Here is a 19,394-nt window from a genome sequence, read left to right as displayed (position 1 = left end):
CAGCAGCTGGGGGTTCCTGGGATGCTGCAGATCCGGAACAGCGTGTCAGTGTTGGACTCTCAGAGACACCATCCATGGTCAACACGGGAGACCAGGCCCTGTCCCAGGTCAACACGGGACACCAGGCCCTGTCCCAGGTCAACACGGGACACCAGGCCCTGTCCCAGGTCAACACGGGACACCAGGCCCTGTCCCAGGTCAACACGGGACACCAGGCCCTGTCCCAGGTCAACACGGGACACCAGGCCCTGTCCCAGGTCAACACGGGACACCAGGCCCTGTCCCAGGTCAGCACGGGACACCAGGCCCTGTCCCAGGTCAGCACGGGAGACCAGGCCCTGTCCCAGGACAGCACGGGAGACCAGGCCCTGTCCCAGGACAGCACGGGAGACCAGGCCCTGTCCCAGGACAGCACGGGAGACCAGGCCCTGTCCCAGGACAGCACGGGAGACCAGGCCCTGTCCCAGGACAGCACGGGAGACCAGGCCCTGTCCCAGGACAGCACGGGAGACCAGGCCCTGTCCCAGGACAGCACGGGAGACCAGGCCCTGTCCCAGGACAGCACGGGAGACCAGGCCCTGTCCCAGGACAGTGACGATGAGCCTTCATCCTGACCCGAGGCTGCGTGATATACAATGAGCTCCCCACCCCCTCAGCCACCATCACTCTGTACCCCAGCACTGAGCAGGATTAGACAACCAGAGATCACTGTCAGAGAACACATTTATACATTTGCATGTTTCCACATTCAGAGTGTAGGAGGCCATTCAGCCCACTGTGTAAATGCTGGCTCAGTGTTAGTGCTGCTTCCTGTCCTTTCCCTGGATGTTAACACAGAGCCGAGAACTATCCGAAGATGGGACCCAGTAAAACGGGTTTTTGTTCAGTTACTTGTGGTGACTAGTCATTCAGAACAGAATCGGTAATGTAACTACACAGTAGGAAACGTGGTCTGGAGTCTGTCAACTACAGAACAGAACAAAGTTCATCCTGCACTTCAGTAGAAAAAGTGTTTTATAAATAAAGGCAATGAGACAGAGAGTGACCTCAGGCTGAGGGCAGGATCCCATCGTTCCCTGCTTTCCTGATCCGTCCTGAAGGTGAGGGAGCTGATGGGGGAGTGTCCCATGGAGATGGTGGTGGGTGGGGGAGTCTCTCTCTCTCTCTTCCTCCCGGCCCTGTGGCACCAGCGCTGATTGCCAGGCCTCAGTGCTATCGGTTCCTGCGTTTCACTGTCTTGGCCTGGTTGCTGCTGGCTGGGCAGGGCTGTACTGTCGCGTGTCCCGTTGCCTTCAGGTGTTCGAACAGCTTGTTCCTCGAGGCAAACACAGAGCTGCATGTGGCACAGAGTGTCCCGGTCTCCTACAGACACACAACACATTGTACTTCACTGCTTCACACTGCTCAACACAGGCACATCCCCCCACCCCTCCACCAACACAGGTATCGAGCGACGGAAGCAGCACCCACACTCTGACAGGCAGCTGGACTGATGGAATTTGTAAAACAGCCGGCCTTTCCCAAGGAGCTGGGAGATCACGTGTGGAATGATGCAGAGCCCGACAGAATGTTTATTTCTGGGACAAAATAACAATTGCTGGAAAAGCTCAGCAGGTCTGGCAGCATCTGTGGAGAGAAATCAATTTGTTTTTGGTTTTGATTTGCAGCATCCACAGTCCTTTTGGTTTTTACTGCGTATTTCTGGGATTTTGGAGGCGGCGGGGAACTCGGCCCGGCGGGGAACTCGGCCCGGCGGGGAACTCGGCCCGGCGGGGAACTCGGCCCGGCGGGGAACTCGGCCCGGCGGGGAACGGGCGCAGTTTGATTGGTTTTAGTCTGTAGGAATCTTTTTAAAACAGGATAAACTGAAGCCAGGAGTGGGGACCCAGCACAAAACACACAGTAACATCTCAGGGAAACAGTTCAAAAGTTGGTGATCGCTGATTAATTTGACGATTATAAATTACTCTCAGACTGAGGATAAATAGAAGAAATATTTTTCAGATGGAAGTCAGTATGGAATTGAATAAAATCAAATTAAGAAAACCGGGACATGGGCCAGGTGCTAAGAACAAAGAAAACGTACAGCCCAGGAACAGGCCCTTCGGCCCCTCCAAGCCTGAGCTGATCCAATTCCACTGTCTAAACCTGTCGCCCAATTCCTAAGCATCTGTATCCCCCTGTTCCCCACCTACTCCTGCATCTGTCCAGACGCATCTTAAATGAATCTCCCGTGCCTGCCTCTACCACCTCTGCTGGCAACGTGTACCAGACACCCCCCACCCTCTGTGTGAAGTACTTACCGCATGCATCCCCTTAAACTTTCCACCTCTCACCTTGAAAGCGTGACCTCTCGTTATGGAATCCTTCACCCTGGGGATAAAGCTGGTCTCTATCCACCCTTCATGATTTTGTAAACCTCAGTCAGGTCCCCCCTTCAATCTCCTTTTTTCTAATGAAGACAAATCTAACCTACTCACCCTCTCTTCATCGCTAGCACCTTCCATACCAGGCAACATCCTCGTAAACCTTCTCTGCACCCTCTCCAAAGCGTCCACATCCTTTTGGGAATGTGGTGACCACAACTGTACACAGTATTCTAAATGCGGCTGAACCACTATCTTGTACAATGTTAACATGACCTGCCAGCTCTTATACTCAATACCTCGTGCAATGAAGGTAAGCATACTATATGCCTTCTTGGCCACTCTCTCCACCTGTGCAGCAACCTTCAGGGTACAATGGACCTGCACTCCCAGATCTCTCTGCTTTTCCCAAGGCTCTCCCGTTCACTGTATAATTCACTCTAGAATTCGTCTTGCCTAAATGTATCACCTCACATTTGTCTGGATTGAACTCCATCTGCCACTTTTCTGCCCAACTCTCCAGTCTGTCTATATCCTCCTGTACCCCCTGACAGACCCTTACGCTTTCTGCTACTCCACCAATCTTCGTGCCATCTGCAAACTTACTGATCAGACCAACAGTGCCCTCTTCCAGATCATTTATGTATATCACAAACAGCAGTGGGCCCAGCACTGACCCCTGTGGAACACCCACTGGACACCTTTCTCCATTTTGAGAAACTCCTTTTAACTACTACTCTCTGTCTCCTGTTGCTCAAACCAGTTCTTTATCCACCTGCTAGAACACCCTGCACACCATGTGACTTCACTTTCTATATTAGTTTACCATGGGCAACCTTATCAAATGCCTTACTGAAGTCCATGTATATGACATCAATAGCCCTTCCTTCATCTATCACCTTGGTCACTTCCTCAAAGAACTCTATTAAGTTGGTACGGCATGATATCTCAGACAACATGATTTTGTGCATAATTGATAAGCCCATTCTTTTCCAAATATAAATAGATTTTACTCATCAGTACCTTCTCCAACTTCCCCACTACTGATGTCAGGCTCACTGGTCTGTAGTTACCGGGAATATCCCTACTGCCCTTCTTATACAGGGAGACAACATGAGCAACCCTCCAGTCCTCCAGCACCTCACCTGTGTTTAAGGATGCTACAAAGATAACTGTCAGGGACCCAACTATTTCCTGTCTCGCCTCCCTCAGCAACCTGGGATAGATCCCCTCTGGTTCTGGGGATTTGTCCACCTTAATATCCTCTAGCCTACCCAACACATCTTTCCTATTTATGTCAATGTGATCCAGAGTAATCAAACTTCTAACTATAATCTGAGCATTCATCATGTCCTCCTCCTTAGTGAACACTGATGCCAAGTAATCATTGAGAATCTCACCCATTTTCTCAGGTTCGAGACACAGCCTTGCTTCCTTATCCTTTAGTGGACCAACCTTTTCTCTAGTTACCCACCTGTTTATATAAGAATAAAATGCTTTGGGATTCTCCTTAATTCTGTTAGCTAAAGCTATTTCATGACCCCTTTTAGCCCACTTGATTCCTCGTATAAGACTGGTCTTACCCTTCCGATATTCCTCCAAGGCCCGTTCTATCCTTAGCTGCCTGGACCTTATGTATGCTTCCCTTTTCCTCTTGGCTAGTTGTATGATTTCTCCTGTCATCCACGGTTCACGAATCTTGTCTTTCCCGTCCTTCGCCTTCAGCGGGATATGCCTATCCTGCATGATCTTTGAAAGCCTCCCATATCTCAAATGTGGACTTCCCTTCAAATAGCTGTGTCCAATCCACATTTCCCAGCTCCTGCCTCATTTTGATGTAATTGCTGTGTTGTACCTGCATGAGGTGGAAGCTGGTGGAGCCCATTGTGGTTCAGATCTGCAGTGAGGGAGAGCGTTACCTGGACACTGTGTGTCAGGAGGTTCAGGGGAGGGGTGACCTCCATGGGAAATGATTAAATCAGAGTTACTGACGAGGCTGAGTGTTACCAGGAAAGGAATGTGTGAGAAAGTCACAGCGCACCAAGGAATGGAAGAGTGGGGAAGTTTTACCATAGACCTCACGCTGTAACAAATAAGGCTTGGTATGTGAATGAGCTGAAGGTAATCACACCGGCGTGAGGGCAGATCTGGCCTGAGTGGACTGGGCAGACTAACTGAAGGAAGGACAGTTGATGAGCAGCGGCAGCTGGTAAAGGAGATACTCAGCTTCTCGAAACTAAAACATATTCCAGAGAAGCAGCAAGACTGAAAGGGGGAGGGGAGAGGGGGAGGGGGGGGAGGGGGGAATGATCCAGGAGATTGACACAAGGCAGTAGGATCAGTGTCGGTACAGTGGCCTGAATGGGCTCTCATAATAAGGTGATGTTTAACTAACAGAGAACTCCATGAGCAGTGAGCTGTGTACGCTGGTGAGCAGGTTAAATCTCTATCTGTGAGTGGGAGCAGTTGGCTAAACTGTTAATGGGGAGATATTACAGTTAGAGGTGAATGAGTTAAACCACTGATATCATGACATGATTTGGAGATGCCGGTGTTGGACTGGGGTGGACAAAATTAAAAATCACACAACACCAGGTTATAGTCCAACAGGTCAGAGCGACGCTCCTTCACTACCGCCACTATCACCCGATGAAGGAACGGCGCTCTGAAATGTAGTGTGCTTCCAATTAAACCTGTTGGACTATAACCTGGTGTTGTGTGATTTTTAACTTGATATAATGACAAGTGATTAGTGAGAGCTATTTCTAAACCTAATTTATGAACTAAACCACAGTAAAAAAAGTGATTGGTCGGGTCATGGACCCAGAGTGGAGAATGGGAGTGCTGCTGGATATCTTTGTGGTCGACATTTACAGCAAATGATTGTAACTTTGAGGAACCTCAGCCTGTTCCTGGAGGAAATCACATTGTTTTGTTAAATGCTTCTAACTGGTTAGGAACAGGAGGGTGTGGCTGTAGGCAAGACCCCTGAATGTACAGGGCAGCAGCAGGAAGGCCACTCTGCCTCTGCAGCATGCTTTCCTCTTCGAATCCCAGCATTGCTTATCTTAGAGTCCTGCCTACCCCCATCACCTTTCACCCCTTACCTCAGAACTATCGACCATCCTCTGCTTTCCAATATTCAGGATGCTGCTTCCACACCTTTGCAGGCACAACATTCCAAAAACACAGGACCCTCACAGGACATTATACCTCACCGCTCTCTTCAACAGGTGACCCTGATTTTAAACAGTGACCTTTACTTCTAGATTCTCACAAGAGGAAACACCTTCTCCCTAACCCTCAGGAATTTCAGTAACTCACCGTTCTCGTTTATAACCAGCCTGTGTATCCTTCCCACAAATGGCAGCACTCACATTCGAGGTAGGAGCCTGACCAACCTTCACTCAACTGCTCAAAATCCTCTGATGGTCTTCAGTAAAGGAGACGACCAGTTGTGTACACAGCATTACACACGTGGCCTCCTCAGTGCTCTAAAACTCTGCCTCCATTTACAGCTTTCTTTAACTAAGACTTACTAAAGGCTGGGATCTCAAACTATCATCGATTATTCTACACACCCGTCAGGTTCACGAACGTCCTCAAGTGAAAGTGGCCATCCTCAGCAGGTCTGGCCTACACGTGACTCCTGACCCACAGCAATGCAGCAGTCTCTTACTGACCCTCCAAAATGGCTCAGCGAGCCCTTCCATTCAACAGCACCAAAAGGATGGGGCAGTACTCCTCCCTTGTCATGTATAAATGAAGGATGGTGGTACAGGTGGGGCGGGAGGGAGTCTCAGGCTCTGCTAATGGTCTGTTCTAGGTTCATGGTGTTTGTGGATGAAAGCAGGAGCTGGGGGCTGGGTGAGCAAGCTGACCACAGCCCTGTGAGACAGGAGACCTGCCGTGGCACAGTAACATAGGGGCAGCCAGCTCCCTGCAGCAGAGATGGGATACCGAGCCCGTGGCACTGCCCAGACAGTGCCCACCTGAAGGACATTTCTTTCCTGGTGAAAAACAACTGCCATTTACCAACCTCACCCCCACCACGGTCAACAGCGAGCACCCGGCTAGGGGATTAGAGTATTGGTGTGAACATTCATAAAATAGGGACAAAAAAACTGGTCACTGGAAATCAGAAATTACTGGAACAACACAGCCAGGATGTCCAATCGATTAAACAGGAGGTTCCTGATCCTGGATCCCAGTGTAAAGGGGGGATCCCTGATCCCAGTGTAAAGGGGGGATCCCTGATCCCAGTGTAAAGGGGGGATCCCTGATCCCAGTGTAAAGGGGGGATCCCTGATCCCAGTGTAAAGGGGGGATCCCTGATCCCAGTGTAAAGGGGGGATCCCTGATCCCAGTGTAAAGGGGCTGACAATCCTTCGCTGAAACACTTGCCTCTGCATGTCCTGTTCTGAGACGTGCCTGGCCCCCGGGTGTCAGGTGAGTGTCCCATCTTGATGAAGTTGCTGCCTTCCTGGGATTTGGATCCAGCCCCCATGCTGATGATCAATACCTGCAGTTTCCCCCGCCCCATTATATAGGCCCTGGCTCTGTGCCCACACCCAGGCCCATGCCCTGGGCTTCTCCTCCCCACAGTCTCACAGCCTGCCTTGTCCCCCCCCCTCACCCCACACTCCCCCAACTCCATCCCAGATACTGACCTGAGCTTTCTCCAGCCCAGAACCTTTCGTTGCCTTTTTCTGATCTTTTCCTTTTCGTCGTTTCGCTTTTGAGACGCTGAAAGACAGAAGCGTTCAGAGCATTAACAGATAAGTCTCAAACAGATCACAATCCCCCCCACCCTTCTACCACCTGAGGAACTCCCAAACACCCCGGTCCCCATTACACAGATCCACCCCACACCTCCACATTAACCCCCCATCCACACCCACCCACCCCCGCGCCCCCAACCCTCTCACACCATCCCGCACCGAGCCCCCCACCCCACTCATCCCACCCCTTTCCGGATGACACTAAGGTCGGTGGAGTTGTGGATAGTGCTGAAGGATGTTGAAGGTTACAGAGAGACATAGATAAGCTTCAGAGCTGGGCTGAGAGGTGGCAAATGGAGTTTAGTGCGGAAAGGTGTGAGGTGATTCACTTTGGAAGGAATAACAGGAATGCAGAGTACTGGGCTAATGGTAAGATTCTTGGTAGTGTAGATGAGCAGAGAGATCTTGGTGTCCATGTACATAGATCCCTGAAAGTTGCCACCCAGGTTGGCAGGACTGTTAAGACCATGCTGTACATCTCTTTGACTCTACATGGTGTGTTGGTGTTTATTGGTGGGGGATCGAGTTCCGGAACCATGAGGTTATGCTACAGCTGTACAAAACTCTGGTGCGGCCGCACTTGGAGTATTGTGTACAGTTCTGGTCACCGCATTATAAGAAGGATGTGGAAGCTTTGGAAAGGGTGCAGAGGAGATTTACCAGGATGTTGCCTGGTATGGAGGGAAGGTCTTCCGAGGGAAGGCTGAGGGACTTGAGGCTGTTTTTGTTAGAGAGAAGGAGGTTGAGAGGTGACTTAATAGAGACATATAAGATAATCAGAGGGTTAGATAGGGTGGACAGGGAGAGCCTTTTTCCAAGTATGGTGATGGCTAGCACGAGGGGGCATAGCTTTAAATTGAGGGGTGATAGATATAGGACAGATGTCAGAGGTAGTTTCTTTACTCAGAGAGTAGTAGGGATGTAGAACACACTGCCTGCAACAGGAGTAGACTCACCAACTTTAAGGGCATTTAAATGGGCATTGGATAGGCATGTGGATGAGAATGGAATGGTGTAGGTTAGATGGGGTTCAGATTATTTTCACAGGTTGGCGCAACATTGAGGGCCGAAGGGCCTGTACTGTGCTGTGCTGGAAACGGTGTATGCTCTTGTACTCAAATGAGTCCAGTGAAAAGTTTACAAATTACCACTGACAGCACCACCTGCAGTACAGAGTACCTCGTATAATCGCTCGTTACAGGACAGAGAAATGAAGGGAAAAATGTTACATTACAGTTTGACGATCGGACAGAAAAGCAGGTAGCCACGTTAAAGGGACAGCCGCCGGAGTGAATGACCCACCTTGAAGCTGTGGCTGTGCTCCCCTCTGCACGAGTCTCCTGCTGCTCAGTGACGGAGTGTGAAACGCCCTCTTGCTCGCTTGGGGGCCAAGGGTCTGGCTTCTGGTCTCGATGAGGTTTGCAGCTCTCAGCTAATCTCACCTCCTCCTCCCTGCCCCTGTCCTTGGAGTGAGGGGTGGAACTAGTGATGCTCTGCGAGTCTGTGGCCTCAGACTGGGGCTCACTGAACATCTAGGACAGAGCGTAGAGTGAGGTGTATAAATTGGACAGCTGCCCTTGGGAATGAGAGTGCTCCAGACCTCAGATTTCCCCATCTTAGACACACGGATTGGCGGGGCTGGGGACTGGCGGGGCTGGGGACTGGCGGGGCTGGGGACTGGCGGGGCTGGGGACTGGCGGGGCTGGGGACTGGCGGGGCTGGGGACTGGCGGGGCTGGGGACTGGCGGGGCTGGGGACTGGCGGGGCTGGGGACTGGCGGGGCTGGGGACTGGCGGGGCTGTCTCAGTTTGGAGATCAGCTCATTTAAACAAAGGCCATTGCACCAGCTTCCACCCCCCTCCTCTGACACTCACCACCCTCTGTGGGAAAAAAAACCTTTAAACTTTCCCCCTTTTATCTCAACCCTATGTCCCCCGGTGAGTAATATTCCTCCCCTGGCAAAAAGACACTATCTATCCATTCGATCCACACCTCTAGCCGGTCACCCCTCGTCCTTTAACGTTTAAAAGGAAACAAACCAAGTCTGTCCAGTTGCAATACAGAAGCATCCTGACGGATATACGAACAGGTCAGGAACAGGGAATGTGGGCTGCATAAAGGAAAAAGGTGTTCGGTTCAGCATGTGCTAGCACAGGCTTGGTGGGCTGAATAGCCTGTTCCTGTCCCTCAGAACTGATTGCAGCTCGGACAACGATGTACAAGGGAAATGGACAATAGCGAGCAGGAGAGAATGGAAAGCTGCTATCGGGTTTATGGGGGGGGGGGGATTTGGGTAGGCTGGGGTGGAAGCAGCCCATGGGACATCACCGCTGGGTGTAAGGACGTGAGGGACGGTGCACAGGCCCCAAAACAATTGAACTGGATCCTGAATCCGCAGGCCATGTGGGCTAAGCTCCACTGAGGAACCGCAGTCAGCCTGAGACAGGAACATCAGCCAGGGATCACGGTCGGGTGGAGACGTACCAGGCAACTGTAAGCTCACGTCTAGATTAGATTAGATTAGATTAGATTACTTACAGTGTGGAAACAGGCCCTTCGGCCCAACAAGTCCACACCGACCCACCGAAGCGAAACCCACCCATACCCCTACATTTACCCCTTACCTAACACTACGGGCAATTTAGCTTGGCCAATTCACCTGACCCCCACATCTTTGGACTGTGGGAGGAAACCGGAGCACCCGGAGGAAACCCACGCAGACACGGGGAGAACGTGCAAACTCCACACAGTCAGTCGCCTGAGACTGGAATTGAACCTGGGTCTCAGGCGCTGTGAGGCAGCAGTGCTAACCACTGTGCCATTTCAGGGACAAAACACAGGTGTTTCACAAAGGAGCCCCCCGTTTCCATTGCAGCTCCCCAGTGGAGAGGAGACCAGACTGTGAGATTGGGGGCAATGCAGATAAACCACTGCTTCACTGGTCGGAGGGCAAGGAGGAGTGGCCCAGGGCGTCCTGGAGGGAATGGTACCTGCAGAGGGCTGGCAGGGGACAGCCGGGAATGTGTGCCTGCAGGATGCATCCTGCTGGAGGTGAGGGAAAAGGAGGCGAATGACCCTCAGGATGTAGATGCTGGTGGGATGGGAGGCACAGACCCGAGAGCCCGATGGCTGTTGTGGGAGAGAATGGAGGGAGTGAGGGCTGAAGTGTGGGAGAGAGGTCAGACATGGCGAACGGTGCCGAGGAAGAAGGTGGACATTTCAGAGAGAGGGACCACAGCCCTCCCCCAGCACGGCCAGGATCTCCCCACCCCCCCACCCTGAGGATGGTTCCAATCTCAGAACAGATGTGATAGAAACAGATTGAGCAGCTTGTCACTGTCCCAGGCTTCACCACCACCCACTCCGTTCTCAGCCCAGCTGCAGTTCTCTCTCTCTGTCTGCCTCTCCCCCCCCTCCCACCCCCACCCCCACGAGAGGGGACAGCACCAGGGGAGGGAACAGGGGAAACCGAAGGACGGGGGTAGGGAGAAGGGGAGAGCGGGGGACAGGGTACTGTGGGGGGGGGGGGGGGGGAGGGTGAGAGTGGGGTGTTGTGGGGGGGGGGGGGGAGGGTGAGAGTGGGGTGTTGACGGGGGGGCGGGGGGGTGAGTGTGGGGGGTTGTGGGGGGGGGGGGAGGGTGAGAGTGGGGTGTTGACGGGGGGGGCGGGGGGTGTGAGTGTGGGGGGTTGTGGGGGGGGGGGGGAGGGTGAGAGTGGGGTGTTGACGGGGGGGCGGCGGGGTGAGTGTGGGGGGTTGTGGGGGGGGGGGGGAGGGTGAGAGTGGGGTGTTGACGGGGGGGGCGGGGGGGGAGTGTGGGGGGTTGTGGGGGGGGGGGGGGAGGGTGAGAGTGGGGTGTTGACGGGGGGGGGCGGGGGGGGAGTGTGGGGGGTTGTGGGGGGGGGGGGGAGGGTGAGAGTGGGGTGTTGACGGGGGGGGCGGGGGGGTGAGTGAGGGGTGTTGTGGGGGGGGGGGGGGGGAGGGTGAGAGTGGGGTGTTGACGGGGGGGCGGGGGGGTGAGTGTGGGGGGTTGTGTGGGGGGGGGGGGGGGGGGGGTGAGAGTGGGGTGTTGACGGGGGGGAGGGGGTGAGTGTGGGGGGTTAGTCGGAGCCATTGCTTACCTTCTGCTGCTGTTTGTTCTTTTGCCTCTTGGAGCGACTCCTGCAGCAGGTGATGGAGCAAACCAGGAAAGAAACAAAACATCTGACTGAGCAGATCCCAGACCAATGTCTCACCCTGAGGGTGAGCACCTTACACACCGCCCTCTCAGCAACACAGCAGCACACAAGCCAAACCCACTGGTTTTAGGAAATACCGATGAATAATAAGGAAAGAGCGATGTCCCTTACTGCTGTATCTCAGGATTGCCCTGCCCTGCCCGAGCCCAGCTGATGGTTGGTGGTTCCAGGGGTGGGGAGCACGCGGGGGCAGTGAGAGGGAATGCTGCTGGACAGGCCGAGACGTGTCAGCATCCATTAGCTCACCCCATCGCCTCCGCTAAAGGCTACGGTCATCAATCCTGACTGGTCCATCTGGGGGAGGGGGAGGGAAGGAACCTTCAGGACAGGCAGGGAGGGATGTGGAAGAGGAAATGGTGTCACCATATTACCATGTTCGGAATCTCAGCATTGTTACAGCACAGGAGCACACCATCCGGGCCATCATCCCAGCACCAGCTCTTCCAAAAGGAGCAAAACTATAATTTCCCACTTTCTCCCTGACCCGCTGCAGTCCATGTGCTGTAGGGTGACCCACAATGTCCCTGAGGGAGGGAATCCCAGGATTCTGACCCAGTGACACTGAAGGAACAACGGTATATTTCCAACTCAGGGTGGGGAGGGGCTTGGAGGGAAATTGTAGGGGGTGGTGTTCCTGTGTACCTGCTGCCCTTGCTGCAGGAATCCACACGCAGGGCCTCGGGGAACCACACCCAGCGCCTCACGGAACCACACCCAGGGCCTCGGGGAACCACACCCAGCGCCTCACGGAACCACACCCAGGGCCACGGGGAACCACACCCAGGGCCACGGGGAACCACACCCAGGGCCACGGGGAACCACACCCAGGGCCACGGGGAACCACACCCAGGGCCACGGGGAACCACACCCAGGGCCACGGGGAACCACACCCAGGGCCACGGGGAACCACACCCAGGGCCACGGGGAACCACACCCAGGGCCACGGGGAACCACACCCAGGGCCACGGGGAACCACACCCAGGGCCACGGGGAACCACACCCAGGGCCACGGGGAACCACACCCAGGGCCTCGGGGAACCACACCCAGGGCCTCGGGGAACCACACCCAGGGCCTCGGGGAACCACACCCAGGGCCTCGGGGAACCACACCCAGGGCCTCGGGGAACCACACCCAGGGCCTCGGGGAACCACACCCAGGGCCTCGGGGAACCACACCCAGGGCCTCGGGGAACCACACCCAGGGCCTCACGGAACCACACCCAGGGCCTCACGGAACCACACCCAGGGCCTCACGGATCCACACCCAGGGCCTCATTAATCCACACCCAGGGCCTGCTGCAATCCAGTGCAAGCATCCAGACGCAGAAGGGGTGGGGGGGGGGGGGGGGGGGGAGGAGGAGTCTCTCTCTCTCAGGTTGCAGCAATGGGTGGGTGTGTCCCTAAAGAAGGGCTCATGCCCGAAACGTCGATTCTCCTGCTCCTTGGATGCTGCCTGACCTGCTGCGCTTTTCCAGCAACACATTTTCAGCTCTGATCTCCAGTGTCTGCAGTCCTCACTTTCTCCTGTGTGGGGGGAGTCTCTCTCTCTCTCTCTCTCTGGAGCTGCAGCAATGGGTGGGGGTGTCTGTATGGGGGGAGTCTGGCCCACCACAGATGTCAGGCTCATTGGTCTAGAGGCTGGGGCTGTTTTCCCTGAGGCGTCGGAGGCTATAGAGGTTTATAAATTATGAGGGGCATGGATAGGGTAAATAGGCAAAGTCTGTTCCCTGGGGTGGGGGAGTCCAGAACTAGAGGGTACAAGTTTAGGGTGAGAGGGGAAAGATATAAAAGACTCCTAAGGGGCAACGTTTTCACACAGAGGGTGGTACGTGTATGGAACGAGCTGCCAGAGGATGTGGTGGAGGCTGGTACAATTGCAACATTTAAGAGGCATTTGGATGGGTATATGAATAGGAAGGGTTTGGAGGGATATGGGCCAGGTGCTAGCAGGTGGGACTAGATTGGGTTGGGATATCTGGTCAGCATGGACGGGTTGGGCTGAAGGGTCTATTTCTGTGCTGTACATCTCTATATTCAGCCTCTCCCTGTAGCTGAAACCCTCCAACCCTGGGAACATCCTTGTAAATCTGTTCTGAACCCTTCCACAATATCCTTCCTACAGCAGGGAAACCAGAATTAAACACAGTATTGCGCCTTCAGTCCACCATCTACAAGGTACAAGGCAGGAGTGTGAGGGAATACTCCCCACTTGCCCTGGATGGGGGCAACTCCGACAACACTCAAGGAGTTTGACATCATCCTTGATAAAGTACTCCATTTGATTGGCACCACATCCTGAAACATCCCCTCCCTCCCCCCCACCCCCCCCCAGTAACAGCAGTGTGTACCGTCCCCTCCCTCCCCCACAGACGCTCAGTAACAGCAGTGTGTACCGTCCCCTCCCTCCCCCCACAGACGCTCAGTAACAGCAGTGTGTACCGTCCCCTCCCTCCCCCACCGACGCTCAGTAACAGCAGTGTGTACCGTCCCCTCCCTCCCCCCACCCACACTCAGTAACAGCAGTGTGTACCGTCCCCTCCCTCCCCCACAGACGCTCAGTAACAGCAGTGTGTACCGTTCCCTCCCTCCCCCCACAGACACTCAGTAACAGCAGTGTGTACCGTCCCCTCCCTTCCCCCACCCCCCCCTCAGTAACAGCAGTGTGTACCATCCCCTCCCTCCCCCACCCCCCCTCAGTAACAGCAGTGTGTACCATCCCCTCCCTCCCCCACCTCCCCTCAGTAACAGCAGTGTGTACCATCCCCTCCGCCCCCCACCCCCCCTCAGTAACAGCAGTGTGTACCATCTACAAGATGCAGAAATTCACCTAAGATTCTCAGACAGCACCTTCCAAACCCACGACTGCAGTGGGTCAAGAAGGAAGCTCACCCCCACCCTCTCAAGGGGCAACTAGGGACGGGGAATAAATACTGGGCCCAGCCAATGACCCCCACATCCCATGTTCACATCTTTAAAAGTTGCCACCCAAGTAAGGCTGAGCTGAGAGAAAGTGGAGCTGGGACTGCAATCTGAACCGGTGACACTTCATGCTGAGTGATGGAGGCTGGGAAACAGTCTCCATGAAGGAGTAGGGGCTGTTCCTGAAGCTTCCTTCACCATCTGCAAACCGCTGGGCCTGCACAGAGAGGCCAGTGGGCCTGCACAGAGAGGCCAGTGGGCCTGCACAGAGAGGCCAGTGGGCCTGCACAGAGAGGCCAGTGGGCCTGCACAGAGAGGCCAGTGGGCCTGCACAGAGAGGCCAGTGGGCCTGCACAGAGAGGCCAGTGGGCCTGCACAGAGAGGCCAGTGGGCCTGCACAGAGAGGCCAGTGGGCCTGCACAGAGAGGCCAGTGGGCCTGCACAGAGAGGCCAGTGGGCCTGCACAGAGAGGCCAGTGGGCCTGCACAGAGAGGCCAGTGGGCCTGCACAGAGAGGCCAGTGGGCCTGCACAGAGAGGCCAGTGGGCCTGCACAGAGAGGCCAGTGGGCCTGCACAGAGAGGCCAGTGGGCCTGCACAGAGAGGCCAGTGGGCCTGCACAGAGAGGCCAGTGGGCCTGCACAGAGAGGCCAGTGGGCCTGCACAGAGAGGCCAGTGGGCCTGCACAGAGAGGCCAGTGGGCCTGCACAGAGAGGCCAGTGGGCCTGCACAGAGAGGCCAGTGGGCCTGCACAGAGAGGCCAGTGGGCCTGCACAGAGAGGCCAGTGGGCCTGCACAGAGAGGCCAGTGGGCCTGGACTGTGGGAAGTCTTTCATGTCTGGCCTCCTCTGCTGAAGGCGAGCACACTGTCAGCAGTGAGTACAGTGGCTTCGATTGGAGGAGGTGCCTGTACATTGCAGCTTCAGCTGGGAAGGTGGTTGGGGATTCTGGACAGCAAGCAGCTCAACCTGGAGGGACTGTCAACCTGGGAACATTCCCATGGGAGGGTGCGAGGTGAGCAAATCCTAACGCCGGTTCTCTCCACACACCATCTGCCAGCCCTGTGTCGTGTTCCCAGCATTTTGGGGTTTTATTTATTTAAGTTTAAGCATTTACTGTAGTCTGCTTCTTTTTCATACTTAATAAATTTGTCTGAGTATCAAACATTACCTCTGAACTTCCTCTATGAGTGGATCCTCTCCCAATTCCTGATCTCCAAGTTGATGCTCTCCATTTTCCATCTCTCCAAGCCGATCCTCTCCCAATTCCCGATCTCCAAGCCGATCCTCTGCTGACCATGCACACAGATGATCTTCCTCTGCCTCCAGCTGTTGCCGAAGTAACGTCACCATCTCCCGGTGTTTTTTGGACTTTTTGTGGTTCTTCAAGCTGCAGGTAAATAGGAGGCCAGTCACAGGGAGCACCACAAGGGACTGCCACTGAGTCCCTGCCCTGAACCACAACCCCCCCAACTCCCCGGGATGTCCCACTCCCAGACCCCCTGGCCTCCCGTCCATAGCAGAGCATGCACCACTCCCCGTAAGGAAGGAAGGAGCTTTCAGTCAGTGAAGGAGTGAGTGATCACTCTGCCGCAGGGACAACTTACGCCTTTGTGCTCTGGAAGATTTTCTCACAGGCCGGGCAGTATAGGTCATCACAATAATCGCTGTCACTCTCAGCTGTCTCAATCACAGGATCTGCAAGAGCAAAAACAGGGAGCTCTGAACCTGGACAAGGCACCAATCAGGCCCCAGCTGCGATCCTGCGAACAGTCAGGGTTCTGTATCTAAACAAAGATAGATTGGTGTTGGAGACAGTCCAGGGAAGGCTCCCTCAGCTGACCCAGGGGATGCAGGGACTGTGTCTAAGGAGGAGAGGTTGAGGAGGCTGGGCCTGTACTCATTGGAGTTGAGCAGAATGAGAGGAGACCATATAAGATTCTTAAAAGACTTAGAACATGGAACAATACAGCGCAAAACAGGCCCTTCGGCCCTGTGAACTAATCTAAGCCCATCCCCCTACACTATGCCACCATCATCCATGTGCTTATCTAAGGATTATTTAAATCTCTCTAATGTCGCTGAGTTAACTACATTAGCAGGTAGGGCATTCCACACCCTTACCTCTCTCTGAGTAAAGGATCTGCCTCTGACCTCTGTCTTCAATCTACCACCCCTCAATTTGTAGTTATGCCCCCTTGTACAAGCTGACATCATCATCCTAGGACAAAGACTCTCACTGTCTACCCTGTCTAATCCTCTGATCATCTTGTATGTCTTTATCAAATCCCCCCTTAGCCTTCTTCTCTCCAATGAGAACAGACCCAAGTTTCTCAGCCTTTCCTCATGAGAGCTTCCCTCCAGACCAGGCAACATCCTGGTCAATCTATCCTGCACCTTTTCCAATGCTTCTACATCCTTCCCGAAATACGAGGACCAGAACTGTACACAATATTCCAAGTGTGGCTGCACCAGCACTGTGTATAGTTGCAGCATGATATTGCGGCTCCAGAACTCAATCCCTCTACCAATGAAACCTAACCCACCGTATGCCTTCTTAACAGCACTATCCATCTGGGTGGCAACTTTCAGGGATCTATGTACATGGACTGCAAGATCCCTCTACACATCTACACTACCAAGAATCTTTGTGTTGACCCAGTACTCTGCCTTCCTGTTATTCTTCCCAAAGTGCGTCACCTCACATTTAGCTGCACTGAACTCCATTTGCCACCTCAGCCCAATTCTGCAGTTTATCCAAGTCCCCCTGCAACCTGTAACATTCTTCCACACTGTCCACTACTCCACCGACTTTAGTGTCGTTTGCAAATTTACTAACCCATCCACCTGTACCTGTTTCTAAGTCATTTATGAAAATGACAAATAGCAGTGGTCCCAAAAGAGATCCTTGTGGAACACCACTAGTAACCGGACTCCAGGCTGAATATTTCCCATCAACCACCACTCGCTGCCTTCTTCCAGAAAGCCAGTTTCTAATCCAAACTGCTAAATCACCCTCAATTCCATGCCTCTGCATTTTCTCCAACAGCCTACCATGTGGAACCTTATCAAAGACTTTACTGAAATCCATGTACATCACGTCAACTGCCCTACCCTCATCTACATGCTTGGTCACCTTCTCAAAAAACACAATGAGGTTTGTGAGGCACGGCCTACCCTTGACAAAACCATGTTGACTATCTGAAATCAAATTGTTGCTTGCTAGAGGATTATAAACTTATCTCTCATATCCTTCCAAAACCTTTCCTACAACATAAGTAAGACTCACTAATCTATAATTAGCTGGGTCATCTCTCCTGCCCTTCCTGAACAAGGGCACAACATGTGCAATCCTCCAGTCATCAGGTACTAAACCTGTAGACAATGACGACTCAAAGATCAAAGCCAAGGCTCTGCTATCTCCTCCCTAGCTTCCCAGAGAATCCTCGGATAAATCCCATCCGCCCTGGGGACTTGTCTACTTTCACTCCTCCTAGAACTGATAATATCTCCTCCTTACCAACCTCAATCCTTTCCAGTCTAATAGCCTGTATCTCAGTCTCCTACTCTACAGTATTCTCCTTTTCCTGAGTGAACACCAATGAGAAATGTTCATTTAGCACTCTCCGATCTCTATGGGGTCCACACTCAACTTCCCACTTCTGTCTTTGGCCTATTCCTACCCTACTCATCCTTTTATTCTACATACCTATAGAAAGCTTTAGGGCTCTCCTTTATTCTATTTGCTAAAGACTGCTCGTGTCCTCTCTTGCTCTTCTTAACTCTCTCTTTAAATCCTTCCGAGCTGATCTGTAACTCTCCATCGCCTCATCTGTACCATCTTGCCTCATCAACATATAAACCTCTTTTCATCCGCTTAACAAGAGATGCAATTCTGTAGTAAACCACGGTTCCCTTACCTTAACGCTTCCTCCCTGCCTGACAGGGACACAACTATCAAGGACACACAGTATCTGTTCCTTAAACCAGCTCCACATTTCCACTGTCTGCATCCCCTGCACTTTGCTACCCCATTCTATGCATCCTAATTCTTGCCTAATTGCATTATAATTACCCTTACCTCATCGATAACTCGACCTGTGTCATGTACCGATCCCTTTCCATTGCTAAACTAAATCTAACTGAATGATGGTCACTCTCTCCAAAGTGCTCATCTACAACTAAATCAAACACCTGGCCTGGTTCATTACTAAGCACCAGATCCAGTGTGGCCTCTCCTCTTGTTGGCCCTTTGACATACTGCGTCAGGAAACCCTCCTGTATACATTGGACAAAAACTGATCCATCCGACATACTAGAGCTATACCATTTCCAATCAATGTTGGGGAAGTTAAAGAGTTAAAGTCCCCCATAATGACCACCCTGTTCCTTTCACTCCTATCCAGAATCATTTTGCTAATCCTCACTTCCACCTCCCTGGAACTCTGCGGAGGCTATAAAAAACTCCCAGCACTGTGACCTCCCTCTCCTGTTTCTAACCTCAGCCCACACTACCTCAGTAAATGAGTTCTCAGCCACCATTATATGTCCTTTCAGGGGAGATGTGGAGAGGGCGTTTGCCCCTATAACCATGAAACTGCCGCCTGCGCATACAGGCTATAAAATCCCTTCTGGGTCACTAATCTCCTGCACGGAAGGAAATCTGCCGTCCTTCCCCAGTCTGGCCTGGGTCACTCCAGGCCCACAGCAACGTGGCTGACTCTGGGCAAACAGGGGTGGATAATATCCGCTGGTCAGGCCAGTGACACACACAACCCACAAACAAACAAAACAAAATAAATCCCAGCCAGCCAAGGGGCTCAAGGGAACAGAGGTGGGCGAGAGTCTGAGCTGTGGACAGTGAGGGCGTCTGGGAGAAACACAGGTTATTGTCTTTACCGTCTCCTTCCCCGTTCACATCGTGAGCAGCAGAACCTTCTGAACGGTCGGCCCCATCACCGAACTCCTCTTCATACTGAGCCTCCATCTGCTGCAGTTCCTTCTCAAGGTCAGACATGGCCACCCAGCTCTGCTCCTGGTACTGCTCTGCCAGTCTGCAGAAGGTGGGAGAGACTGTCACAGGGAGCGAGGGAGG

At 53.3% G+C, this 19,394-nt stretch overlaps 1 protein-coding gene across 1 annotated transcript; it reads right to left on the bottom strand.

Moving 5' to 3' along the window:
• Positions 1 to 709: 709 nt before the first annotated feature.
• On the bottom strand, positions 710 to 19,351 carry dnajc21 (DnaJ heat shock protein family (Hsp40) member C21). The gene is made up of 7 exons (XM_060842232.1): positions 19,199 to 19,351; positions 15,907 to 15,997; positions 15,471 to 15,689; positions 11,267 to 11,306; positions 8,450 to 8,679; positions 7,037 to 7,112; positions 710 to 1,362 (listed from the first exon to the last, which is right to left on the bottom strand). The coding sequence occupies exons 1-7, from the start codon at positions 19,314 to 19,316 to the stop codon at positions 1,213 to 1,215; spliced, it is 924 nt and encodes a 307-aa protein (XP_060698215.1). The 5' UTR covers positions 19,317 to 19,351; the 3' UTR covers positions 710 to 1,212.
• Positions 19,352 to 19,394: the final 43 nt, after the last annotated feature.

This window comes from Hemiscyllium ocellatum, chromosome 2, assembly GCF_020745735.1.
Source record: "Hemiscyllium ocellatum isolate sHemOce1 chromosome 2, sHemOce1.pat.X.cur, whole genome shotgun sequence".
NCBI classification, from domain to species: Eukaryota; Metazoa; Chordata; class Chondrichthyes; order Orectolobiformes; family Hemiscylliidae; genus Hemiscyllium; species Hemiscyllium ocellatum.
This window is presented reverse-complemented; position numbering and strand designations above follow the sequence as displayed.